This window comes from Neolamprologus brichardi, chromosome 1 (genome assembly GCF_056152115.1).
Source record: "Neolamprologus brichardi isolate AB-2024 chromosome 1, ASM5615211v1, whole genome shotgun sequence".
NCBI classification, from domain to species: domain Eukaryota; kingdom Metazoa; phylum Chordata; class Actinopteri; order Cichliformes; family Cichlidae; genus Neolamprologus; species Neolamprologus brichardi.
In genome coordinates, this window is record NC_142104.1 from 29,329,276 (window position 1) to 29,343,237 (window position 13,962).

At 40.2% G+C, this 13,962-nt stretch overlaps 1 protein-coding gene across 1 annotated transcript; it reads left to right on the plus strand.

The window, feature by feature from the left end:
- The first annotated feature begins 35 nt into the window (after positions 1 to 35).
- On the plus strand, positions 36 to 13,654 carry bbs4 (Bardet-Biedl syndrome 4). Its single transcript, XM_006793845.3, has 16 exons — positions 36 to 95; positions 2,155 to 2,197; positions 5,140 to 5,219; positions 5,639 to 5,702; positions 5,975 to 6,086; positions 7,177 to 7,249; positions 7,618 to 7,671; positions 7,763 to 7,890; positions 8,798 to 8,852; positions 8,958 to 9,026; positions 9,212 to 9,364; positions 10,158 to 10,329; positions 10,583 to 10,652; positions 10,757 to 10,901; positions 10,986 to 11,190; positions 12,166 to 13,654. Exons 1-16 carry the CDS (start codon positions 36 to 38, stop codon positions 12,318 to 12,320), a joined length of 1,638 nt encoding a protein of 545 aa, XP_006793908.1. The 3' UTR covers positions 12,321 to 13,654.
- Positions 13,655 to 13,962: the final 308 nt, after the last annotated feature.

Sequence of the window (13,962 nt, forward strand, 5' to 3'; positions counted from 1 at the left end):
AACCAGCTACGTGTCTGCGCGCCATTGACGTATCCATGGCAACAGCTTCTAGTGTTGATCATCCCAAGATGGCGGACGCGGAAACAACCGCAACGGTGAGTGCGATGCGAGCTGCTCCTCCTTTTCTTGAATAACCAAAAACTTGACTCGAAATACAATGAAAGTGTGACACTTCGCGAGAAAGCCCGACGCTAGGTTTTACCACACGCTTTCTATAACGCTTACTTGAACGTTAGTTAGCTAGGCGGCTAGCCTATTCTAAGTCGGCGCTAAGTTGATTAAGCTGCAGCTAACGGCAACTTGCGAGACTAATCTCACTCACTCAAGGGCAAATTTAAACCTTAACACTGACAGCTGTAGCTGTGGCAGAATGGCAGGATTGGTGTGGACTGTTTGGGAAGCTTTAGCCCACCCTTAATATACGATAACGTAGAAAACGTTATCAAGCAGCTTTTCATTAACTGGCTTACGACCAATCCCAGTTATATTATCGCTGTGGCATAATAACTTTCAGCGTGTAATGACATGTAGAGAATATCAATAAACTGCTAAGCATCAGCAACCACATCCAAAACAATCCACAAGTGAGGTCAAATATGGGAAGAAAAATATGTGACGCGAGAAGAACTGCGCATGCGTGCATCTACCTGTACATTGTGAAGATAGCAAATGTTACTGTTGTTGCAGTCAGTGAACAGAACATACACAGGAGCAGGTTACATTGCAAAATTTTACCGGTACATCTCAAAAAATTGAATAAAATGCATTAATGTAATATATCATTCCATTCATTCATTTGATAGTTATTTGAGATGTGGTGGCAGCATGCTGGCACAGACCCCCAAACAACGCTCTCGCCATTCACCTCCTCCAGCTCTTCTGGAGGAACATTGAGAAGAGAGTATTTGAGAGACATAATCTCTCCAGTATGTTTTGGTTATGCCTAGAAATTCTGTCCATAGAAGTTATAAACTGAATTGGTGACAAATAGGCAGTGTTTGGTCACCAAGTCTATCCAACCCTACAGATCTGCATGCTTCTACTGTTTGATTGGGAAAGAGTGTTTTCTCTCTCTCTGTTCATTAAGTAAACACACATGTCATTCAGCTTGTTGGCCCACATTCCCACAAAGCCTTTTATCAGTTTTTGAGTGGACAGGATTTTCTGTATTTTGGTGAGGGCTGCCCAAGGATTATTTTACTAGCCTGTAGATGTACCATGTAAAAGCAATAACTTGTAATAATTATTAGTAATACTTTTCTGCATGACTTTATCTTCACAAAGTTGCTTCAGTTCATTAAGGTTTCTGAGTTTCTGCACAGTTCTCTTAAGGTCCTGGAACAGCATTTCAGTCGGGTTTTGGTGTGGACTTTAACTGGACAATTGCAACACCTTGATTGTTTTCTTTTTCAGCCATTCTCTTGCACTTTTTTATGCAGGAGAGTTCATGATCGACTCGATAACATGGTGCTCAGGCCCTGTGGCTACAAAACACACCCATGGTATTGGTATGAGGTGTTTGTGCTGATATGCTGTGTTGATCTTTACCATACACAGCGCTGTGCATCATGACCAAAGATCTGTACTTTGATCTCATCTGTCCAATGGACATTTTTCAGAACTCTTGGAGTTTGGTTCAAGCCTAAGCTGTGATGCCAGGCTTTCTCCTGACAATCCTACCAGAAAAGCCATAATTGTTTTTTCTATTTGTGCTCTCATGAGTGAATGAATGAATGAATGAATGCTCTCATGAATGAATTGAAACATGCTAACTGAGGCCTTTAGAGTCTGAGATGTAGTGCTTGGAATTTTTTTTCCTGCATTTTCTCTGAGCAGTAAACATCTGACCTTGGGGTGATTTTGAAGGGACGCCCTGGGAAGGTTGTTGCATTGTGTTAAAACACACGTGTTTACTCTAAACCAGCAAGCTAAAAGAAAACATCATCTTTGATAGAGGTGCTCATACTTGCCAAAGATGAGTTAATTAAGTGCATCTGATTGGCTGGCGGCTACTGACGTTCTTAATTTGTATAGAAGAAGTAAGGATCAATGTAGGTTTTCACAGGCCTGCATAGAGTCCTGAGGAAACTTTTGTTTTTCACTTGACTTGCTGTTATTTATTTTTCTGCTTGTCTTGTTTGTCACATATTTCAGCTCCCTGTTGCTACTGAACCCAAGAAACGTCGGGCGCCTAAAGGTACAGTGAAAGCACTGCAGGTCATGTTCTGAAATTAATTGAATTATTTTCATGTTGTTGTGTGACATTCATCTTTTTGAAATTCATTTCTAAAAGTTGGTTAAGTGTTGACAACTGAAACTAAAGGTTTTGGAAGTGAACGGCCTGCAGAGGTCACCCTCACCCTTCTGTTTGTTTTCTCTGTAAGGAACAGGCTGTGAGCAGGCATTATGCTGCTGAGCCGTTTTCCAGATATTTCTCTGTGTAGAGAATGTCTGGTAATCAGAGGATGTTTTGTCATCATTATTGAAGCCTAATGTGCCATTAAATAGTTTATACTTCTGCCCACAGATATTTTGTCTTTTCTTTGTTTTATAGTGCTTTGTAATAATAATAATGATAATAATCAGAGCTACTGAGAATTGCACCTCTGTGGAAGCAGTTGAGTACATGCTATGATGTGGTAATGATAATTTTTATTTGGCATGCAAACCCTTTCCTGGGTTGTACTTAATATGAGACACACCTCTGTTCTAACTAAAAAGAAGAAGAAAGAAAGTAAAGATTGGATTTTAGGAGGCTAATACACATACACCAATGGGAGCAGACTTTATAACAACCTGAACGCAGAGGAACTTTAAAATTGAGATGCACCGTTTTAAAGCTGCTGCTGAGTTAAAAATAAAGTGGCAGCTGGGTGCATGAACTTCACAGCTTCATCTACAGGGAATTGTGACTTCATTATGCCTCATACAGACTGTATAAGCAAAAATAGTTCTATAAAAAGTTTTCCAAATGCAAAGCGTGTGTATATCGGCCGATTTTTGGCACTTCATCACTGAAACTTGGGATCACAACTGGATGAAAACAGTCACACGCAAGGACCCATCCATGTAGACATTTAAAGATTTGACATAATCAAGCGACGTGACATAAACCTTAATTGTGTCCATAAGTCACAGTCATTCTGCAGTTACCACTGTGAAATGTAATTATGGTTATTTAAGGCATACACAAATTTACCTTTCCTATGCAGAGTAGTATGCAGAGTATATTATGTTAGATTTTGAGCACTGCTGTTTGTGCATTCTTAGTGTTAATACCTGACAGGTGCTGTGCAATGGAAAGATCTAAAGTAAATTAAAAAAAATAGTACAGTATGTTAGATTTTAATAAAATCCAGTGTGAGTTTCTTGACTCGGATGTAGCAGTCTGCCTTATTTCTTTTTAGGATACTGACAGTCATTTCTGGCACATTCCCGACAAAGGGAAAAAAAGGTGTCAGCATCTCGATGTGAGACTAAATGACTTGACAAGATGAAGGCTTTTTTTGGAGGGTTTTTTGTGTGTGCGATTGAACTTCCAAAAATAATATTCATCATATTTTTCATTACGTTCTCCCCATGTGTCTTTTGATCTCAGCATGCCTCTCCTCTGCTCTTATCCCCTTTTAACAGATGGTTGAAACACACTGAGGGCAAAGCTGCCTTAGCTTCATCCAGATCAAATATAACAATGAGAAAACTCTCTCTTTGCAATGAAGTTTTTCACATTACTATATTTAGGAGACCTCGTGCTGGGTTGTTCTTCTGTGCTTCTTTCTATCCTTCTCTCATACAGTAGTTGTAGGAATACACGTTGCCCATGTATCCCATCACTCCTCTCCAAATTCTGCCTTGCTTTATGTATGTGGACCATAGAGCACCGCAGGACCACAGCTGAAACCCAGAGACAAGAATATTATTGCTGTCTCAGCAGGGAGAAAGCGGATTAGGGTCCCTACAAATAGGGCCATTCCCAGTCTTGACGTGGCAAACGTGTGGAGCCCGTGCCGTTTCACAGTCAGCGATGGAGTGGATTTGTGTGAAGTATCTGGAATGGGCTCAAGTTCTAGCAGCAGATCAGCGAAGCTCTTCTTAAGGCGCTGAAAGATAAAACAGAGGGGAGCTTTGGTGTAATTCACACTGTATTTTTTTTTTTTTTAACACTCAGAGTTTGTTAACGATACCCACCCCCCCACCAGTGTCAACGGTAAAGCCTAGCACTGTATTTCACAATGCCTTCAATCCTATTTTTAGCCTCAGAGGAAGGTAGTAGGTGCAAGATAACGGGATTACCAGAATCAGACTCGCTTGAATTGGAATTATGTGTGCTTCCTTGTAAAATGAAATGTTGTACTCCACTGGGGAGAGGACTTGGAGGCGTTGTGGTTCGGTTCTCGAGGTTACCTAACCCTTTCTAAAGCTGGCTTTACATTGTTCTGCTCATTCCTTCAGCCTCCCTCTTTGACTCTGTCTCTATACCCTCGCTCTTCTGTCACAAGCACCTGGCTTGCGAGAGACATTGTTGCCCTGGCAACAGGGAGAATATCTCAACCTGTCGAGACATTAAATGAGAGACACGGGGGGAGAGGAGGGGAAAAAAATCAGTGTTTGTAACACAAAACTTGCATACAAGGTGACATTTACAGAGTGGCTGGTGAATTGATTACAGTTTAGCCTGGGGTTTCTGGTTGAAGTGTTAACATCTATGTTAACTGTCACATCAAAGACTTGCTAGCAACTGCATGGGGAGGCTGCTTTCAGGATTATTTATTCAGCTGTCAAATTAGAAAAGATGACTTACATTAAAAATAGTTCTAATAGACATTACTCTTAATAGGCTGAGCCATCTGTTCATAAGAAAAAAAAAACTGCTAACGAGCTAAGATCTGCGGCATGCCTACTCGGTGACTTGACTTAAATTTAGCCTGTGGATTTAGGTTGCAGTGTTACATCTGTGTTAACTGTCAGATCAGAGACTTACTAATGAATGCAAAAGGAGGGCTCTTTAAGGATTAATCATTGAGCTATCAGCCAAATAAGACATCATCTGCACAATAACATGCTCAAAAGTTCTTGTTTTTTTTCCAAAATCCTTATTCATTTGTAATATTTCGATTTTTATGGTGTTCCTCCACCCAGCTCCAGAGCTTCCTATTGTGGAGAGAAGGAACTGGTTAATCCACCAGCACTATATCCTCAAGGACTATGATACCTGTAAGGTAAAGTGCCTTCATTCCTCAGTTCTGTTTGCGGTGTAGTCTGTCATTGACCTGTGACTGTGCTCAGTGTGATTGACTGAAAGACCCACTCTGACCTCAGTGAAGATATACACGATGAAGATATTGAGTTCCCGACATGCACGCGGCTTTGTCTAAGGCCTGATTCATTTGCTGCATGCAGCGCTGTTCATTGAAACTGCTTCACACTTAATAAAGTCTCTGAATAGTACTTGTTAGATATATTACTGGACTGCTCCTGCATGCGATTTCTTTGCATATCTAATTTGTGTGAGACGATAATGACATACATCCCTTCCGCTTAATATCTACAGATGTACAGAACAGGGTGTAATATTCCTCTATATCATCTGAGTACTGGATGGATTTCGAAATTGTCTTTCCACTCTGCGCCTTTTTAGGTTATCATCAAAGACCAACTGCAGGAGACTAATGGGATGTGTGAATATGCTATATATGTTCAAGGTGAGCCATCATTTTTGTAGCAGCCATTCCCTTTTTCCGCTTTTAATGTGCAAGATTTTTTTTTAACAGCTACACTAAGTAAAACCTCTGTGGTAGTCAACACCAGCGCTGCACAAGTACATGATTTAGTTTCCCCAAAAACTGCTCTTTGGACCTCATGCTGTGCCTTTGATTTTTTTTAAATGCTTTTTTTTTTTTCTTTTAATTCCTCAAGCAGATGAAGAACCTTTTATTTTGTGTGTGTGTGTGTGTGTCTATATTTCTTTGTGCAGCACTAATCTTGCGTCTTGAGGGCAAGATCCAGCAGTCCCTGGAGCTGTTTCAGAGCTGTGCCATCTTAAATCCCAACAGCGCAGACAATCTTAAGCAAGTGGCCCGATCACTGTGAGTCTTCTGCACTGAAGCCTCTATGAGCGCATCAGTGCCTCTCCATTAGCTAACAAGACAGACACAGGGGAGAAATATACAGTGATAACAGTCACACTGCAGGCCGCTTAGAGCCAGAACCTTCACCGCTGAAGGGGAAACACTGGAGAAAAAACTGTTTTTTAATGCATTGGTCAGCTTTAAGATTTTGGTCTGTATTGACATGATAACATCACATGGTTACTGCAGATTGCGGCACATTTATGATGGAAATCTACCACCACATCCCAGAGATGCTCTATTGGATTAAAATATGGTGACTGTGGAAACCATCCGAGTACAATCTAAGCGCATAGTCATGTTTAACAAACCAGTTTGACATTATTTGAAGTTTGTATGGTTTGTTAGTCATCAGAACATAGCACCCTGTGGTCACAAAGGGATGGTCATGGTCAGCAACAATACTCAACAATGCTCTCATTTAAATGGTGCTTAGTTTATACTAAAGAGCCCAAAAGGGGTCATGAAATATCCCACACACTGTTAAACCACCAGCAGCCTGAACCATTCATACAAGGCAAGACCCATGCTTACACGTTGTTTATACCAATTCTGACCCTACTGAATGTTGCAACAGAAATTGAGACTCAGCAAACCAAGCAACAGTTTTCCATTGTTCTAGTATCAAAGTCACTTAAATCACCTTTCTTCCCCATCCTGATGCTCAGTTTGATTTAATCAGGTCATTTTGACCATGCCTATGTGCTGAAATGCATTTAGTTGTTGCCATGTGATGTTTGCATTTATGACTAGTTTAACAGGCATTCCTAATAAAGTGTCAGGTGAGTTTATATGAACACACAGTTTCATTAACGTTATGTTATAAAGATGTTGTCTCTGTTATCAGTAATCCAATGGGAAAGTTCGGGGCTTATAGTAAAGTTTTATCCTCTTGACCCGTAATGCCTCCCTTTAGTTTGTAAAGAATAATGAATACAGCTTCATTGAATGGTTTGTTTTTTAATGTTGTAATAATAGTTATTCTGAAAGCAGAAATTAAAATGGGTTATCGTCTCTTATGGATTATTGTTGTTTATTGTTTCTTCAGATTTCTTCTGGGAAAGCACAAAGCAGCTATTGAATTCTATCATGAAGCTGCAAGACTCAACGAGAACGACTGGGTAGTAGAAAGCAAACACTCTTAATTCCTACTTTGTCTTTAAGGTTTTGTTGTTTTTTTTTGGCAGAGATTATAGCACCAACAAATTCTGCCAACATTTAGAGTGGGAATTACCTTGACTGAACCTTTTCTTCTCACACTTGCAACAATTTATCACAATCAGCTCTGTGGTTGCACATCCAAATTCGTCCAGGGCTGTTTTACTAGGGGGCTCTCAAAGTTGTGCTACCATTAATCACTCCCACTTCCTTCTCTAATGCTACTGCAGAACTGTTGGCCTATAAAACTTTTATATTTGGAAATTAAATTCAGCTCAGCCCGTGCAATGCAAAAATGATCCATGTAAAATCTGACATTTTCTCACCCCAGGAGATCAGTCATAATCTGGGATTGTGCTATTTCTTCATCAAAGACTTCAAATATGTGAGTACAGCTGAGTTTAACAACACTATAGCAGGACAAATTGTAGTTGTTCCACAGGGATTTGATCATTTTGATCTTCTGTCTCTGTCAGGCTGAGGAGCATCTAAAGATAGCTCTCAAGATAAACAAGCACGACAAAACCTTCATGATGCTCGGGAAGGTTCACCTGCTGGCTGGAGAAACAGACAAGGCCATAGAGGTGTACAAGAAAGCGGTGGAGTAAGTGCATATATATAATGTTAGCCGTTCATGCTAGATGTTGTTAGGCATTACTCTGTATGTACTATACATTGAAACATTCTTGACATGTACAGCAGTCCATTAGAGCTGATACATTTCTCAAAAACCTAACTTAAACAGTCTAATGGGGGCTGTCCCACTAAAATCTCCCCAAAATATTAATGAGAACACCAGCACTCACAGCACGATACCAACATTGCTTGACAGCAAAAAGAGAAATGTGGGGGGTTTGGGCCTGAAAATATTAATGATGTTCTCATTAAGGAATTGTTTATGACAACAAAGTCAAACATTTTTTTTAGATTCCTGTGGAGAAGTTCAAACATACCGCTTTTAAACATTGGTTCAGAAGGTTCTCGCGAACTTTAAGTTGTTTCATCTTGGTTTTTATTTTTATGGCTTTTCTGTCTCCAGAAATCATTTTATTCAACACTTAAAGCTTTGCCACATTTTTAACTCTGGGTTCAGTATAAATGCAGTTCATTTCCACTTCTCCTCGCATGTTGAATATTTAAACATTAGGCCGTGGTGTAAATAAGGAAATGACATCTGTGTCTATAATAGAGCTCATTATGGCTGCCTCCTGTTGGGGGTAAATGAATTAATCAAGTGCCCCAATACTGGTGTCGCTTTTAATGAGACTTACCACTGTGATTCTTTTTTTAATGCCAATCTGCCTCTTCTCTACCGTTTTTTCTTCCCCATCGTCCCCCCACAGGTCATAATTAATACTCCACAATTATACCGAATCAAAGGCTGATTGAATAATCACGAGATTCCCTAGATATCAGCTGCTGTATGTTTGCTCAATGACAAGCACATGCATTGAATATGATTGCTGGCATAGGTTAACTGACATTATTCTTTTGGCTCATTTCTTTTTCAGATTTTCTCCAGAAAACACTGAAATCCTCACAACACTGGGCCTGCTGTTTTTGCAGGTAAGCAGATTTTTTTTCTTTTTTAAAATGATTTGATGAAATGATATACCCATAAATGATGAGCACAGCAAAAAAGGAATGACAGCAATCTTCTCTTTGTTTGAGCTTGGGAAATACCAGAAAGCATTTGAACATCTTGGGAATGCCCTCACCTTTGACCCCAACAATTATAAGGTATGTGGATACTTACACATTACAATTAGGCAGACGCTTATTTTGTTACTCACCTCCTTGAGGACAGAGCACCAGGTTCCTTTTAAATCAGTTCATTCCCTGTCAGATGTTACGGCCTGACTTTCATCTTTCATCAAGGCTACGTCTTCCTCTAATATCTCTCTAATCATTGTTTTTATTCCTAGGCCATCCTGGCTGCAGGCAGCATGATGCAGACCCATGGTGACTTTGATGTGGCTATGAACAAGTACAGGGTGGCAGCATGTGCTGTGCCGGAGAGTCCCCCTCTGTGGAACAACATTGGCATGTGCTTCTTTGGGAAAAAGAAATATGTAGCTGTGAGTAATGTTTTTTTTCCTGCTTGTTTTCATCCAGTTTGGATGAGCAAACTGCCAAAAGGCAACACACACAAAAAGCCTACTCTGTGTTATTTCCACACCAGCCATGGCTCGTGCCTTTAATCACAGGCCAGCCACTTAATTCTGCTGTTTCTGAAGGAGCCCTTTCTGTATACAATACAGTGTTTATCCCATCTTTTATTTGATAGAGACAGCGTAGATAGACAGGAAAGTGGAGAGAGAGAGGGGGGAAGGCATGCGGCAAAGGGGCGCGGCACATACGTTGCCTTTACTGTATGTATCTGCTAGGTGTTGGGATATATGTTTATATATATATATATATATATATATATATATATATATATATATATATATATATATATATATATATATATATATATATATATATATATATATATATATATATATATAATGTAAACATATCTTAATTTTAAAAGCAACTTCATTCAATTCTTTTTATTTTTCTAGTTTAGAAACCAACACGTTGTGGGGATGACTGAGTACTATACAAACTCTACATTTTCTGTAATCTTCATTAATCTTGAGAAAATGAAATCAAACCCCCCAAACTCTGTAAAACATAACTTCATTACAATTCTGGTGGTTTTTCTTTGGCTAAAACCTTCAGAGGATCTGGCACAATTCCCTCTTCAGGAAACTTCTACATATGTTCCTGAATCTGATGTTCCTGTTTGTTCTACTTCATATATTATTAAGATACTCACCTAAAGGTCCTGACAATTTTTCTCTTCTAACTTCACGTCTCCCACAGGCCATCAGCTGCCTGAAGCGGGCCCACTACTTGTCTCCTTTTGACTGGAAAGTGTTGTACAACCTTGGTCTGGTACACCTCACCATGCAGCAGTATGCCTCTGCCTTCCACTTCCTCAGTGCAGCCATCAATCTGAATCCACGAATGGGGGAGCTCTACATGTTGCTGGCAGGTACGGAGCGAGTGAGAGAGACAAATCCTTCATGATTTAATTCTGCCTGAAGAGGAAATCTATGACGGCAAAAACAGGGGTAGCTTTTTAAATAGCACTTTACTGACAATGTCACTGCTTAAAGGATTTTGGGGGGGTTATAAATGTATTAGTATTTTCATTAAATCTATTCAGCAGCTTGAGCACATTTACATTTGATTTGAAAATTGAAAAGGGCTTGTATGTGACGAAACATTTCCTGTCACATCTTTAGTTGCTCTGACCAACTTGGAGGATGTCGAGAACGCCACCAGATCTTACGAGCAAGCTGTGACTCTGGATGAGTGAGCCCGTCCTACGTAACACCTTGAAACTTCCATTAATCTGAATAAAACTGTATCAGATCATTGATTTTTTTCCCCTCTTCTTGGTGATCAATTTTCAACAGATCCAACCCCCTGGTTAACCTGAACTTTGCAATCTTCCTCTATAATCATGGAGACAAGAAGGGAGCTCTGGATCAATACCAGGAGATGGAAAGGAAAGTCAACATACTCCGAGACAGCAGTAGCAACTTTGAATTTGATCCTGAGGTACTGTAGATCCTGATATCAGTGATGTCTCTGAAGTTAGTGGTCATTCTTTGTTCCAACGCAACACATTTTAATCCCTAACAGCTAATGGACATGGCTCAGAAAATGGGAGCTGCTCTACAGGTGACAGAAGCGCTGGTGTGGACTAAACCAGGCAAGGACTCCAAATCAAAACCAAATTCTGCAGCAGCCACCAAAACCCCCGGTGCTCCCCTCGGTACTAACCAAGTCCTGGGTCAGGCCATGTCTTCAGCCGCAAGCTACAGCAAAAACATTCAGCTGTCAACAGGTACACACGACCAGTTATGGTCTCGTTTAAAGCAATATTTCATGATCCGCCTCCACGGCGAAGCCTCTCCTGTGCCGTTTTGATCAAAGATGAAGGGGACGTTTGTTAAGAACCTGAAACATCAAAGTCAAACTGAATCTCTCGCTTACATTTGTTCTGAACGCAAACTCAAAATGACTTCCAAGGAGTCCAGTGTAACGCCGGCAGAGTGGGTGATTTGCAGCTTCCACCTCTCTGCATCAAACCAAAGCACTTTTTTTCATTCAAAAGGAAAACTTGAAAATATCACTTCCCTGTATATTCAAAGGCTCGTGCCTTCACTGCTGTAGCAGATTGAATATACAGGGTAAGGCGAAATGGAATATGTGGGGAAAAAACGAAGTCAACCTATTGCCTGTATGCTGTATGTTCTATTCTTTGGAACAAAAGAGAATCAATAGTGTGGAAAAATGACACATGGGTAAGCTTATGAATTCAAGGCTACTGTGCAGTGATTGCAGCGGCTTACAGCTCTCAAAGGTAAGTGGATAGTAGTGCTTTTCTTCACTGGAGCCAATGGCCTGTGTTTTCTCCCACTCATGTGTAGCTGATAACAAATATCACCCAAACAATAGATACATCTTCAGTGACATTGGCATTTTACATAATTCCACAGCTCTGGCATCTATTTAGCCCCTAACAACCAGCAATTACCAGCCATTGTTTGACAACCAACCAACCTGAATGTGTATGCACTTTACAGCTGGATTTAGAAACATCTGGTACTATCTGCACATCTGCAAAGAGAATTAATTAAATTGTGTCCCGTACCATATGACATAATATAGACATTTACAGCCTGGGACCAGTCACTATTCCCAGCTAATGCTGCAGAGCTCAGCATTAATGAACCCCACGCGTCTCATCAGAAAGTAAAAGATTTTTGATAAGCTTGTACCGAAACAAACCTGCATGAATTCTGTTTGTCTTTTCCAGGGGTGTCCGGAGGCCCTTCCAATGCAGGAGAGCCAGAAGATGATGTACTGGAAGCCCCCAGCCCACCTTCTGATCCTCCGGGATCCCCAGAGCCCGCAGAGTCAGACAACCCTAAACCCAGAACCTCCAAAATGAAATCGAAGGTGCAGGAATGAATTCTCTTGGTGGCTACAGTCTTAGACTACTTGTGTCATCTTTGAGGTCACCTATTTGTGGAGGACAATTAAGCCTCTTCGGCTACGTTCACACTGCAGGTCTTAATGCTCAATTCCAATTTTTTGATCAAATCCGATTTTTTTTGTCTGCTTGTTCACACTACAAATAAAATGCGACAGCAAACGCGCTCTAGTGTGAACCCTCAAAGCGGCCCACATGCGCAAAAGAAGACGTCACACACAACGCGCTCTGTTTAGACCCAGAGCAAACAGTATTGTTTGACTGATGGCCCTTAATATAAAGACTTCGGACTTTACGTTTCCCAATTTTTGCTTTAAGTTATTTTGTTATTTACATAACAATGTAAATAACCTAATAATTATCCTTATTGCTGTTTTAGAGAGGAGCGGTGCTTCAAAGCATAGTTGCAGATTTCTGTCAAAATCTGCAGATTATACAGTACAAATAAAATGTTCACGTTGTCTTCCCAACAGTTTCACTAACATCTACACTGGATGGCCAGGAAGCGTTCGCGATGTCTTCTCGGGGGCTGATAATTGGCGTCTGTCTTGTGTCAGTGACGTAAAAGACGGATTTAATGCGACATGACCGTTCAAACAGCAGTCGCTTTCTAAAACATCGGATATGTATCGGATTCAGTACCACATACGAAAGTGACTAAGATCGGATTTGTGCCGTTTACACTGTCATACCATGATCGGATATGGGTCACATAGGGTCAAAAAAATCGGATTTGATGCGCTTTCGCCTGCAGTGTGAACGTAGCCTTTGAGCGCAGCCAAGCCACTGTATTTGTGCTTTTTCTAGCTCATGGTAGTTCAGTCTTGGTTTTAAATTAGCAGCACAGAAGTTTCACGTCCTGCTCCAACATTTCCATGTGAAAAGGGTGTGGTCGGTGTTCACTGTTATGCCTCTCATCTCAGAAATATCAGTACACAACTCACCGATGTAAACCAACACTTTTTTAACTTAGCTGTACATATTTGTACATTTAAGAATTCAAGAAAGAAAGTCTGTATTCAGCAAAATGGTGATAACGGACCTGTGAAGTTGCAAGTATTCATTTATGATGAGCTTAGCAATAAGGTTAAAGGATGGATTTTATTTGTACTGACTGTCTGATATGATCCAGTCAATGTGAAGGAAATGCTGTGACAATCACCGCTACAATGTGAGGATAGAATGGGAGCTGTTTCAATTGTTCCTGGATATAGATTGTTTGATAGGACTTGAGTATAAATAGTGATACATGCTTTTATATGTGGATAAGTGTTATGTTTATAGAGTAATGTATTTAATATTAAATAAGATTTTAAGTAAAACAGCTGTCCGCTTCTTTTGTAAAGTCCAGATTATGTGCTGTATTGTTGTGTCAAGGTGATTCAGTTAAGCAGACACCACCAACAGGGGACAGTATTGTTTAACAGCTTTGAAACATACACTCTACAGTCAAGTGAGAAAAAGTTTTTCAAGGACTCTGTGCAGTCCAGTGAAAAATGAAATACTCTCACTGCTTTCATTAGAATTAGAAGATATTTGATTAACAGCATTTGATTAGCAGACAAGTGTTGCTAATCAAATGCTCTTGATTAACCTAGCATCAGGAAGTTTGAGTGCCTC

Coding starts and splice junctions, on each gene's coding strand:
- bbs4 (XM_006793845.3), top strand. CDS start 36: ATGGCAACAGCTTCTAGTGTTGATCATCCCAAGATGGCGGACGCGGAA. Junction 7,672..7,762: donor TCATCAAAGACTTCAAATAT/GTGAGTACAGCT, acceptor TGTCTCTGTCAG/GCTGAGGAGCATCTAAAGAT. Junction 8,853..8,957: donor TGGGCCTGCTGTTTTTGCAG/GTAAGCAGATTT, acceptor TCTTTGTTTGAG/CTTGGGAAATACCAGAAAGC.